This window comes from Lactuca sativa, chromosome 5, assembly GCF_002870075.4.
Source record: "Lactuca sativa cultivar Salinas chromosome 5, Lsat_Salinas_v11, whole genome shotgun sequence".
Taxonomy (NCBI): domain Eukaryota; kingdom Viridiplantae; phylum Streptophyta; class Magnoliopsida; order Asterales; family Asteraceae; genus Lactuca; species Lactuca sativa.
In genome coordinates, this window is record NC_056627.2 from 330,393,051 (window position 1) to 330,407,181 (window position 14,131).

Sequence of the window (14,131 nt, forward strand, 5' to 3'; positions counted from 1 at the left end):
ACGCTCGAACTCGCCGAGTCAAGCTTTGGAATCGCCGAGTAGGGCCAACTCGCCGAGTCCAAACACTGACTCGCCGAGTTGGGTCGACAGAGGGCAAGAGAAAATGATTTTCAGCAAGCAAAACAGTTAAGCATCATATTCAATTGAAACCAATCATGGCTCTGATACCACTGATGGGTTTTGGACATAAGAACTTTCCCTGTGTGCACATACAACCCTATAGCTTGGATCTAGGTTTCACTAATTGAACATGCAACATATCCAAGACTTTCATGGCTAGATCGAATGTACACTAACAATCAAAACATATGAAAACAGATCTAGAATAATACCTTGAGTTACTTGCTTGAAAACCTTCTTCTTCTTGGAGCTTAGAGTCACAAATGTCACTCCTCTAATGGCTTACAAACACCAACTAGCAAGAAGATGATTTTAGAGAGAGAGGAAGAGGGAAATCGGCTCTAGGGTTACTCCAATAGCAAGGGTGGCCGATTTCCTCAACCCTATGGGTCTATTTATATTGTGAGCTCCTAGGGTTTCACCCTAAAACCCTAATTGGATAACTTAGCCTCAAAGCAATCCAAATCCTCTTCTAGATAAGGCCTTGGACGATTTCTAGGTGATCCACATCCCTAAAATCATCCAACCCATATCCATAAGGGTTATCAGCTCAAAGTACAACTTTCACACATTTGACAATTTATACCCCTTTATTCAATTAATCTCTTTAAGTCACCAAATTAATTCCTAATTAATTTATGACTTATATTAATCAAATAATATTATTATTCTTTTAACATATTATTCTTATAATACATTAATAATAATATCTCTTCTCTCTAAATCACCCTATCAAGTTGCTATGGTGAAGGCAACCCAAAAGGACCATGCACAATCGGGTCAAGTACTTATCAAATATAGTTACAGCCTTAGACACTAATCCAACAGTATTGACATACATCATATTAGTATATTTACTACTAAAAGGATATTGAAAATGAAAGTCAAGTTGTTTATAATGTAGACATTTTTAATTTATAAAGAAAATTAATTTATATTTGAGATTGTATTTTCTTAAAAAGTTTGAATAATTATTGAAATTTGTGATTATTTAACTAGACATATAGAGTTAAGTAAAATCGTTAACATGTTTTATGAAGTGTTGCGCCCAAACAACCCATCCATATTACCTTTACAAAAATATTTTTTCTTAGAAAAAAATAGCTATATATTCAACAATTAAAACAATGCTATTTTTTTCTTTCAAAAAAGTCACTCATAAATTTAAAAGGTTTTAGAAAAAAAAAACAATTCATATTTAAATAACTATTTTAAAAAAAAAATAATGTTTTTAATTTTTTTTTCTTCGGAATACGACGTAATTTCTTACCATGAAACACAATTTCTTAATAGCTATGGGTGAGAATGGTTCATTTTTTTGTTAAACCAAAACCAGATTGAAAATTTTGATTTTTTATTTTGGAAAATACCAAATCATTGGTTTTTTATTTCGATTTCGGTTTTTCGTTTTTTAAATATATTTTTCGGGGTTTTGTTTTTTATTTCATAAATTTTTTAATCAATAAATGTTGCTAGAATTTAACAAAAATAAATAATTTATTAAAACATAATACAAGAGGAAGTTTGTTCACATTTAGTTATTGAACTTTTTTAAAGGGAAACAAACATTCGATTTTGTTCACATTTAGTTAGTAAACTTTTTTTCATTATCTATTTGACACTGAACTATTAAAAATGTTCACATTTTACTCTTATGACCGGTAACAACCTGTCATAAGGGTAAAATGTGAACAGTTTCAATAGTTCAGTGACAAATAAATAATGGAAAAAAAAAAATTTAGTGACTAAATGTGAACAAAATCGAAAGTCCGTTAAGTCATTATCCCAAGAATAAAAGAATATGATAATATGATAACCTTTGACTGAAACCCTACCGGTTCTCTTAACCATTAAGAGGTTAGAAGTGAGTGATTTAGTTTTATATATTAAAAGAAAAATGAAGAAAAAAGTGACCATAAAGTCACCAGCATGTATAGTCCACATCTCTACAGATTGACCCATCTCAAGCTCTAAGTTGTTTGACAATGTATTCTTTTGCACGACCAATTTCCTTCTTTGTTGCTCCATTAGCAACCAAACAGATTTCTATTTTGAACAAATGTTCAGAGAAATCTCATTCATATACACAGAAACACATGAAGCATCCAAATTTTATTTTAAAAAACAAACAAACAAAAAACAAAACAAAAGGTTTGTAATATCCTTTACAGTTCATGGTTTATCTGGTTTATCTTCTTGACGACATGCAATGTAAAGGCAAGCAGCCAAGATTGCATCTGTTTCTTCCTCTCCTCGATTTCTAATCTTCTACTTTCTTGAATATTTCATTAACTTGATCCTATTTGTATAAAACCAACAAGAATTCTATGAAAAAAAAGGGTATGAAAGATTGTAATAAGTAATGACTAATAACTAATAACCCCTCCCACCAGTGGCGGAGAGTCAGATGGGGCGTTAGGGATACTACAGCACCCCCAAAAAAATTGTTTTATGTATATAAAAAAATTTATTTATAAACATGTTCTATGTTATTGTACCCTAGCTAAAGAGATTATATCATGTTTTTTAATGCTCCGAATATGATAACTACATAGAATATTTATTGATAATGTTTGTATCCTATATAAATTTTCTAGCTCCGCCACTGCCTCCTACATGTACAGAATCATGGAAAGTAGGAAGTAAGAATTGTGAGTCTGTTAATTACGAGAGTTACAATGTATGCTACCAGTAACTTTCATTGTGGCTTTAAGTTGATATAGAGGTTATATATTGTCATGGATAGCAATAGCATACCTTAATTGTTGCAACAAGGCCCAACCTGAATGACAAATGAAATGCATTAGATACAATAAAGAGCTAAAAATTGTCGTCGGTATATGTAAGAATGTTGAAACAAGAGACGATATGTATGAACCTATAGAAAAATCATATATATATATATATATATATATATATATATATATATATATATATATATATATATATATATATATATATATATATATATATATATATATGACAAAAACGAAGTATCATGCCAAAATTACTTATGTGGAATTTATAAGCAAAGTTGTGATAATGAAATAAGACATAATAAAAACTAAAAATGGTTTTGTAAAAAATGATAAAAATTAATATCAAAAAGTTAGAAAAAAAAAAAAGTCAAAAAATATATTTAGAAAACAGTAAAAATAAAATAAAAAGTGAGTTTTAGAAAACTATAATATTTTTAAACTACACTAAATAAATTAAAATAAATTAAAAAAAACGAAAACAAAACACATCATTTTGGTCGGAAACTCTTAGGCCTCAAAACTGCATAGATTCTACACCTCCACTTTCAAACTTTAACCAACTTTGAATGTTTTTTGTTTATTCGGTTCAAATTGGAGGATGAGCATTAAGAATGAAATTCCATAAAACACAAATTCTAATCTACAGTTTGATTTTAATAAACATAATTTGGTGGATAAGTATTTCTATGAAATTTCATAGGTCGTTAATTATACTGTGCGGAAGATTTAAAATAGACAAGATTTATGAAGAACACTTACTTGGAGAAGATAATATCCCCTTGATTTTGAAGATGACAATTTAACTAATTCTTACTTCTCGTAATGATGTCTTAATGATCAATCTGATGGATGGATATTGTGTGGAAGATTTAAAATAGACAAGATTTATGAAGAACACTTACTTGGAGAAGACAATATCCCATTGATTTTGAAGATGACAATTTCACTATTCTTTCTTACTTTTCGTAATGATGTCTTAATGATCAATCTGATAGATGGATAACACATATGTGATTATGATGTTTGTATAAAGAGAAAGAACTTATATTAAGACGAGATGAATCAATTGATATTCTCCTCGTAAGTTTCTCTCATATTTATTTTTTTAATTTATAAATTACACATTATAGATAAATTATAGAACCATATAAATTTAGTCCTTAAGTTATAGACAAATTAAAATGATATATACATCATACTACATATACATAAGTCTAGGGATATGTTATCTCATTATGGCAAATGCTACTGTCCATAATATAAATGTACCCAACTAATAAAAATTTTCAAAAGACATTCAAAATAGTCTGATGGTCATATTATTGGGTTATTTTCTCACACACCTAACTCTTTTTTATTTATATTAACAGGATAATATATTCAAATATATATATATATATATATATATATATATATATATATATATATATATATATATATATATATATATATAGGTTAGGTTCATGTAAGACAGTCTAATTTTGTGAGATCGTGAGACGCAATCTTAGCCACTCATTTAGTAGATAAAACAAAAACATTTTTAACATACAAAATAATTGAAAATTTTCGAATTTATTTTTCCAATATTATTTCGAAATATATATTTTCCAAAAAATTAAAAAAAAAATAAAAGAAAAATACATTTTTTTACATATTCTAGTAATATTCTATTAGAATATTTCACGTATTTTTCAAAAAAAAAACGGAATTTTTTATTTTTTTTATTTTTTTAGTTAATTCAAGTTCCGAAAATAATATTTAAAAAAAGAATTTTTGGATTTTTCCATTTATTTTTCATTTTAAAATTATTTTTTAGAATATGTACAGTGTAATATTCTATTAGAATATTTCACGTATTTTTCATAAAAAAAACGGGATTTTTTTTTATTTTTTTTTAGTTAATTCATGTTCCGAAAATAATATTTTTAAAAAAAAATTGGATTTTTCCATTTATTTTGCATTTTAAAATTATTTTTTAGAATATGTATAGTGTAATATTGTATTAGAATATTTCACGTATTTTTCAAAAAAAAAACGGGATTTTTTTATTTTTTTTAGTTAATTCAAGTTCCGAAAATAATATTTAAAAAAAGAATTTTTGGATTTTTCCATTTATTTTGCATTTTAAAATTATTTTTAGATTTGGTCTCACGGTCTCACAAAATTAGCATGGTCTCAAATGAACCTGAACATATATATATATATATATATATATATATATATATATATATATATATATATATATATATATATATATATATATATATATATATATATATTGAACCCGTTTGCATTGATTTAGTGCAACCTCTTTCATAAGAAATCTATGAATTCTCTTGTTTTCTTACAACTTCTCTTGAGAGTATACAAAGTAACACCAAAACGTCTTTGGCCTAGCGGTAAAGAGGACACAATAACAAAGTTTTTCTTTTAATGAAGACACAAATCCTATCTAGTAATATGAGAAATAAATGAATCTATTTCCATGTGTGTTACTCCACCTTTTTCTACCGAGCGCCTAACATCATCACCAAGTTTAGCAGCTCTCTTCCTCATCGCATCTCCCTCATCAGAAGCCATCAATTTCCGAATACTTGTTTCAATAGTTGAAGATGTTACTAACTCACCACGATGCTCCCAATCCATTACACTTATGCCGGTCTTTAGCACCTCTGTTACTAGCATAGCGTTTCTTGGTTGATCTGAATGCATTGGCCATGCAGCTATAGGAACTCCCATGGTGATGCTCTCCATACTCGAATTCCAACCACAGTGACTCATAAATCCGCCTGTTGCAGGGTGAGCTAGTATCTCTAACTGTGGTGCCCATTCTCTCACCACCAATCCTTGTTCTCCAAGTCTCTCTTCAAACCCTTTTGGCAATTCAACTCTCCTAACTTTGCCATCGAAGATATCCACTTTATCAGCATCTCGTAGAACCCAAATAAACTTATGTTGACTATTCTCTAATCCATTAGCAAGTTCTCGGATCTCATCATCGGATAATGTAGTTGTTGTGCCGAATGAAACATATATCACTGAGTCTTTTGCTTGTTTGTTAAGCCATTCTAGCGATATGTGACGTTTCCCAAGGTTTTCTTTATCACTTATGGCCACCGGATTAAAAGGACCCATAGCCCATTGCTTTGTACTTCCAGACAGCCCTTCTTTCGCAAGAAAGTCAATGTATTTCCTATCGAAAACGTTGCATGTGTCATGAAGATTGCCCGAATTAAACGTATTGCAGACTTCATGACTTATCATGGATTCTATAAATTCTGCTGGTATAGAACCATCAAAAGCAGAGACCTTTGTAAGTTGTTTATAGGATTCATCATCATCATCTAAACATGGTTTTCCTTTCCCTTCCCAAAAGTATGAGAACGTGGTAAAAGCCGAAGCATAATGGAAGACATAAGCTTCTGCGTTTTCATATGAAACGACATCTTGAACGACTGTGCTCATTAGATAGTCATGAATGATGATAACTCGCCTGGTTGTCGGAGCAATATCAGCCAATAGTTTTGCAAAAGGTTCGCGAAGAGTAGATGGTAGATGAAACAATGGAAGAAGGTGTGAAGGGAATTTGTCGGAAGCATTAGGGTCTGGAAGAGGGGATTCGAAGTTGGGTGTCTCAAACTCATGGAAATGGATATTAATGGCGGAGGTGGGATCCCAACCATGGATACGAAGCTTTGCTTGGCGGTTGTGGGTGGTGGTGCCGACGATATGGATTGGTATATTATAAGAGGAAAGGAGACGGGATAGGTGGAGGAGTTGGTTGAGATGACCTTGTGCTACAAATGGCACCACTAACACCACCACTTCTTTCTTTTCCATGTTAAATATAATTAGGTTATCAACTTTGTGTGAATCGTTTTTGTGATTGTTGCATATTTATAAATGAATGTGTAATGTTTTTTTTAAAGGTGTGACAAAAGTTTGCCGTCTTAATTTCATGATGTCTTCTAGATTCAGTAACATTACAAATGATACTTGACAAGAAAATAATTTTACCTTAAAAAATATTATTAATTTGAACGTTAGTGTCTAGGGAAAGTCAAATTGGCGTTTGCCTTGTGTCTATCAACTTTCCGAGTAAGACATTTTTGTCTTGAAACTTGATAAAAACAAAAGTACGTTGTTAATTTATGTAATAAAGTATATTGTTTAATATATATATATATATATATATATATATATATATATATATATATATATATATATATACTATATATATATATATATATATATATCGCCTTTACGCAATGCATGATATATTTAAAAAAAGAAAATACACACAAAGGCTTAATAAATTAATAAATTAAATCGCCCCAAGAAAGATACACAACAGATAAACCAAATATTCTGATCAACATAAAGCTGAGAGCGGATTTGAAATCACTAGGAATGTGTTTGATACAATTTTTCTACCATCTTGTGATTCGATGCCAGTTGGCCTATGCTTTTAATCCTAGACGCAACAAAATATGTATGTGTGTATGTGTATTTGAAACAAAACAAAAATGCATACCAACAACCATTCGTTGTTTTCCAACTAGGATTGATGGACATGTATGTATATAAATTTATAAATATAAATGATATACACATTCACACCTGTATATATACCCATACATACACAAACATGTTTATATATACATATTAACATATACATGCATATATATATATATATATATATATATATATATATATATATATATATATATATATATATATATATATATATATATATATATATATATATATATATTGTCGGAACCGACTTCAAGACTTTCAGAAGGGTAGGGATAAAAACTAAAAAGAGTTGTGGGGAGGGAGGGTATTTCTTTATTTAAATTTCTTTTCTATTAAGATAATATTAATATAAAATTAAGAAATGTTAATAAGGACATGACAAAGGAGTAAAGTCGCCAAACCATAAACAAAGCAAAACTATAGGGATTGTCCAACTTAGAAAAGGGGTTAGAGACCAAACAAACAAGTTATCTCAAAATCATAATACCTATCGACTATCCTTTTTTAAATTTTCACCTACAATATACAATGATGTACTAATTTTGTTTTTTTCAAAATTTGTAGCTTACATTCACTTTTCTAAGAAAATACAACCCTAAAAATCCAAAAGTATAATCAAAGAACAAAAGGTGGTGTACAACTTGCACATTTTCTCAAATAAGAATGTCTTGAACAATAAACTAATCCACTATTGAATTGGTACATGAGAGAAATTCTTGTTTGAAAAAAAAAATGAAGGCTTTGAAACTTGTGGAAAACAAGAACAAGAGGATCAAGGGCTACAAAGGTTCTTGAGATCTTCTTCCTGAGCATACCAACTTGGTATAATTTTGACCAAATGAGGATAAAGATCCTTATATGAGTTTCTGATTGTCCCTTCTGCAACTCCAGTTGCAAGTGCCACATCTGCATATCATTCAAATGTTAATAATTTCAAGTAATATCTCTTTTTATATATGAAATCAAACGAGTGGAATTTTACCTTTGAGTGGTTTCTTATCATCAGAAAGTTGAGTTACTATGTAAATAACAGCTGCAGCAATAGAGATTGGACTTCTCCTGAAAAACATTTTAGATTTTAACCATTATTTTCAATGACTTAATCAAAAAGATTGAAACTTAAATCACCAATGAGTAAAAACCAAAATATAGATATTGCATATTTCCCAATTACCTTATATCAAACTCCTCTGACTTTTGGACAGATTCCTGTGCAGCTTTAACAGTCTGATTTGTCATACCAAGATTGGAGCAAAAACGCCTCTGAATGAAAATAAAACATAACAAGATATGCTTAGGGGCTGTTTGATAACCTCTGAATGAAACCCTCTTAACCATTAAGAGGTTAGAATCATTCAGCACTAAATGGTTCAGTTTTATATATTAAAAGAAAAAGAAAAGTGAAAAAGAAACTGACCATAAAGTCACCAGCATGTATAGTCCCCATCTCTACAGATTGACCCATCTCAAGCTCAAGCTGTTTGACAATGTATTCTTTTGCACGACCAATTTCCTTCTTTGTTGCTCCATTAGCAACCGAACAGATTTCTATTTTCAGAGAAATCTCATTCATATACACAGAGACACATGAAGCATCCAAAACTTTATTTTTTTAAGAAAAAAAAAAACAAAAGGTTTGTAATACCCTTTACAGTTCGTGGCTTATCTTCTTGACGACATGCAATGTAAAGGCAAGCAGCCAAGATTGCATCTTGGTTTCTTCCTCTACTCGATTTCTGATCTTCTACTTTCTTGAATATCTCATTTGCTCGATCCTATTTATATAAAACCAACAAGAATTCTATGAAAAAAAGGGTATGAATAACTAATAAAACATAGAAATTAGGAAGTAAGAATTGTGAGCCTGTTATGAGGGTTACAATGTCATTGTGGTTTTAAGTTGATAGTTGATACAAAGGTTATTAGGCTAGTCTGTAACTTTGGGCATATGGGTCAAAGTCAAACCTTTTTGTAGACAATTGGCTATATATTGTAGTTTGATAGCAATTGCATACCTTAATTGTTGCAACAAGGCCTAACCTGAATGACAAATGAAATGCATTAGATACTATAGAGTGCTAAAAATGGAAATGCCATGGGTATATGCAAGAATGTTGAAACAAGAGAAGATATGTATGAACCTGTAATTCCTAAAGAGGGAGATGAATTGTATAGAGGACAGAAACCAAAATTATTTATGCAGAAAAATGGTGAAACTCATATTTTGGCAAGATGATTGTTCAATTTAAGAAATCAAAGGCTAAGACTAATCAAGGTGTTTGAATTTTGAACCAAAGTTACTTGTTTATAATCTAGTCTTGAAGTCACAATCAGTTTAGAAATTTTATGCCCATTAAACAAGTAAGAAACTTTCATTTCCATTTTTGCATAGTTATTAGTCCATGTGCACCATGACAATTGCAGACATTTCCATTTTTGAATGTCCTAAAAAAATGGCAAAACTCACTTTCAGTCATTTTAAGGTATAATTCAAATTTGCCTATAGTCATCAATCAAAATCGTATTGTTAAATTTTGGTCAATGGGTTTCCATTGGCTACTTATATAGAAACCCTATACCTTCAACATATAAATCAAAGAATGTTCAAACATCATCTAAGCTAAGGTGTTATAAAAAATAAGGTTTCATTTTGCCCTAGCATCTCTACCAAATTTTCAACAACCTCAGGACTAAACAGAACCCTAAATAATCACAATTTCAAGCAGACGTATACAGATAAAATTACTGTAAGAATCACACCTATCAGACATCGTTGCGATTGTTTTAAACGCCATGATTAGAGACCGATCCGGATTCGACCCTCGGTTCTGCCATCGTCCCAAAGACGATGACAGGAAATCGCTGGTGACGCCATTAGGTTTGGAAATCACGGTTGACAAGCCGCCGTCGTTGAGAAGGACATTGGTAGGGCCACCGACACGGACAGGATCGTTATCCCCTGACTCGTTGGCGAAGGTACGCCACTCGGACGTCTCGTCGATGGAATGGGACTCAAGGACGAGTCCACACTCGGAACAGACGGTGTCTCCGGCGGAGTGGTCGAATACGACCTCGGTGCTCTTCCTGCAGTCGGAGCAGTACGCATCTGCCATGTCTTTAGGATTTAATTTATCTTTTTTGCACAAATTTATGGAATTATCTCTCAGGTTGATGTGTGAATTTGGAGATTTGGTGGATAAAGAGGTTCAGATCATATGATTTCTTTAGAGTTTGCAATCTGACATTGGTGGGGAGCCGCCGAAGGTGAAGTAACGGAGAAAACTCGAAAGGGCAAAGATTGCCTCTCTGGGGATTTTCTTAGGCGGTGGTTTTTACGATATTAATTGATTTATTAATAATAATTTCCTACCAAATTATCTGAAATATCTTATTTTTATTATTAGATCTTTTTTCACTTGATTCGAAAGTTTAAAAATCTCAATTAGGTTCAATTTTTTTTATCTATATAAATTGCTTTTAACTAGATGAGAATCATGCATACTATATCATTTTATTTTTTCTTCTTTCGGGTTGTAAGATGTACTGCAACATAGTATTATATTGATAGAGACATATTTAACATACATACAAGACATTTTTGAATAGGTCATATATAGAAATTTAGGAAAGAAAGTAGTTAAACACAACAACATATTATTTAGAGCAATATGTTTTTGCTTTCTCAAACATGTCATGTAGTGTTTGGACGTCGACATCGTCAACGTGATTTATCATGTATAGTATGATATTTTCGTCGACGCTGAAACTCTCTTCCATTCATTTTTGCACCAATCTCTGAAGTTCATTGCCTTTGCAAAAACACAAGTAAAGAATTAATGCTATAGAAAGAAGAATTGTAAGGAGGATGATATATACAAAGCAAATTGTTATTCCTTTAAGTGAAGGAAGTTTACGTGAATGTTTAGCCATCACATCTTTTTTCCTTTTCAATGGAGATGATGAAAGAGAAGCTTCAACAGCTCTTCCACTCCCAGACTTTTGTTGACTCATAATGGCTCCTTTTCCAGGAGTGTTCTTAGGCCAACTCCATTGATTTGCAAGTTGAGGAAAATCAGCTCTGCATCGCAACCACAAACACATCAAACACACTTCCATAAATATAAATCATAAAATAAAAACATATATACAATAAAAGAAACATACTTTTTTGCTTCTTGTTTCGGGTGATCCAAAGGACCCCAAAAAAGATCATCATCAAGTTTGTGTTTTGATTGAGAAGAAGCACCAGTCCCACTATGTGTGTACTTATTCTTCCTCTGGCAACTTTCAGTATCACATACAACGCATTCTTCTAAACCAATCTAATGTCTGCCCTAAAGCCTGATCAACATGAAATATGAAAAAGACGATTATACCCTTAACACAATAACATACAAATAACACAAAACCCAAGAAGGAAAATGTGAATCTGAAAAGTACCATTCAAAGCCCATGCCTTTTATCCTCCCCTGCTATATCATCTCAGGTGCAATTATATCAGCAATCTCCATAAGTTGTTGGATCATTTTCAAGATTACATGAAGGTGTACCAACTCATTACATGTGTCTATTTATTTTAAATCAAATTATAAAAAGTAAAAAGTATTAAATATGATGCTCAAGCTCTAGAGCAAATGTGAAACCATACTATAACTTTTATGAAAGGATATTAAGAAAAAATATATAATGTTATGATTAAAATGTTTTTTCAAAGCACAACGCTTTAAGTATGATGTTGAATTTCGTGTTTTATGCTACAACCGGTTTTAACTAAAAAAAGCAAAAAAAAAAAAAAAAAAAAAAAAAAAAAAAAAAAAAAGACATCACAAGCATGCATGCATGAAAGGGCCCTGTGTGAAAAAAGATTGCCATGAATTACCATTTTTACCCTTTACCACATCTATGTCGCCAATGAAGCAGTTGAAAGGGCTATTAAAGACGATTTTTTACGCAAATATGTAATTCATTATAAATAATATAACACACAATATAATGCAAAATATTTTTCCTCTGTTTTATTGATCCAGCCGTGAGATATAAATAGTGTCCATGAAATTGACCTAAACACAATATTTACACTTAGGTACCTACACTCTATACATATATAATAAATAGAATATACACAACTAATACACCCCCGCAGTCGAAACTACAGGAGGTCTGATGTTGAGACTGGATCTGAAATCTTCAAACAGTGCGCGTGGAAGACCTTTGGTGAAAATATTTGCAATTTGAAACCGGGAGGGCACATGTAAAACATGAACTTCACACCGGGCAACTTTTTCCCGCACGAAGTGAATATCAATTTCTATGTGCTTCGTGCGTTGATGCTGGACCGGGTTGGTGGAGAGATAAAATGCATTGACATTGTCGCAATACACAAGTCTCGCTTTAGGTGGGGTGTGAAACAGCTCACATAGCAGGTTACGTATCCAACACGTCTCTGAGACAACATTGGCGACTCCTCGGTACTCGGCTTCAACACTAGATCTCGAGATTGTGGTTTGACGCTTAGAGAACCAGGAAAGCAAGCTATTTCCCATGAAGATGCAGTAACCGGAGGTTGAACGACGGGTATCCGGGAGCCCGCCCAATCCGTGTCAGTGTAGGAAAGTAGAGATGTGGTAGTGGAGCGGGTTAGTGTCAAGCCGTAAGCAATAGTCACCTGAATGTACCGTAATATTCGTTTGAGTGCAGTGAAATGTGTCATGCGTGGGGCGTGCATATGCATGCGAACCTGTTGGAATGCATAGCTGATATTGGGGCGAGTAAACGTTAGGTACTGTAAGGCCCCTACTAGTAGCCCAACGGTGAAAAGACAGACGAAAACGGATGTCCGATGAAGAAGATATGATTTTCTAACGGTTTTCCTGTCCTGGCCTACTAAAATAATATAATAAATAGGACTGTTCATTATTTGGATAAAACCGAATTATCCAATTGGACAATTTGGATTGGACTATTTGGTTTGGATATTCGGATTTTTGGATTGGTTTTTAACAAAACCGAATTATTATTTTGGATTTCGGATTGGTTTTGGTTTATAAAATAAGAACCGAATAATCCAAAAAAACCGAATAAACATTTATTATTTATCTATTTATAATATATATCCATAGTTATTTATTAATTTGGTAATTTATTTTTTCAAATAGGTTCAAAACGTTTCACCCGATAAAAAAAACATTTATATGTATTTTCTTTCAAAAGTTTTCTATCTATAAAATATTTAACTATAATATATCTTCTTAGCAGTTGTTTAAAAATTTCAAAATGTAACTAAATAATTTGTTTTTGGTTCTTATGTAAAGTTGGGTAATATTATAATAATATATCGTTTTAAAATGTTTCGTTTTTTGAAAACCGAATTATAAAAAACAAATCCAACCGAATTGTAATTGGATCGGATCGGATCGGATTTGAATTTAGATTTGACTATTCGGATCCATTTTTTGAAAACCGAAATCAATTTGGATTCGCTTGATTGAATCGGATCAAACCGATCCATCCAAACGAACACCCCTAATAATAAAAGTTAAATTCAAAATTAGCCGACGGAGTCTAAAGGAGAGTTGTAGAGCATAATCTCAACTATGCGTGGATATAAAGAACGTCGAAAACGGAGCTTGTATGCGAAAGATATGAATTTCCAAAGTTCGGAACACAAACTTCAAGGGCTGTCAGAACTCACAACGTGAGCAGGGTCCTTACGA

At 31.7% G+C, this 14,131-nt stretch overlaps 2 protein-coding genes across 2 annotated transcripts; both read right to left on the minus strand.

Annotated features, from left to right (window-relative positions):
- Positions 1-5,190: 5,190 nt before the first annotated feature.
- Positions 5,191-6,807, minus strand: LOC111920587 (zeatin O-glucosyltransferase). The gene has a single exon (XM_023916169.3). It carries the CDS (start codon positions 6,717-6,719, stop codon positions 5,328-5,330), a length of 1,392 nt encoding a protein of 463 aa, XP_023771937.1. The 5' UTR covers positions 6,720-6,807; the 3' UTR covers positions 5,191-5,327.
- A 1,241-nt stretch (positions 6,808-8,048) lies between these two features.
- LOC111920588 (transcription initiation factor IIB-2) lies at positions 8,049-10,749 on the minus strand. Its single transcript, XM_023916171.3, has 7 exons — positions 10,179-10,749; positions 9,434-9,458; positions 9,064-9,193; positions 8,836-8,966; positions 8,593-8,681; positions 8,401-8,477; positions 8,049-8,324 (listed from the first exon to the last, which is right to left on the minus strand). Exons 1-7 carry the CDS (start codon positions 10,529-10,531, stop codon positions 8,191-8,193), a joined length of 939 nt encoding a protein of 312 aa, XP_023771939.1. The 5' UTR covers positions 10,532-10,749; the 3' UTR covers positions 8,049-8,190.
- Between the last annotated feature and the right edge of the window lie 3,382 nt (positions 10,750-14,131).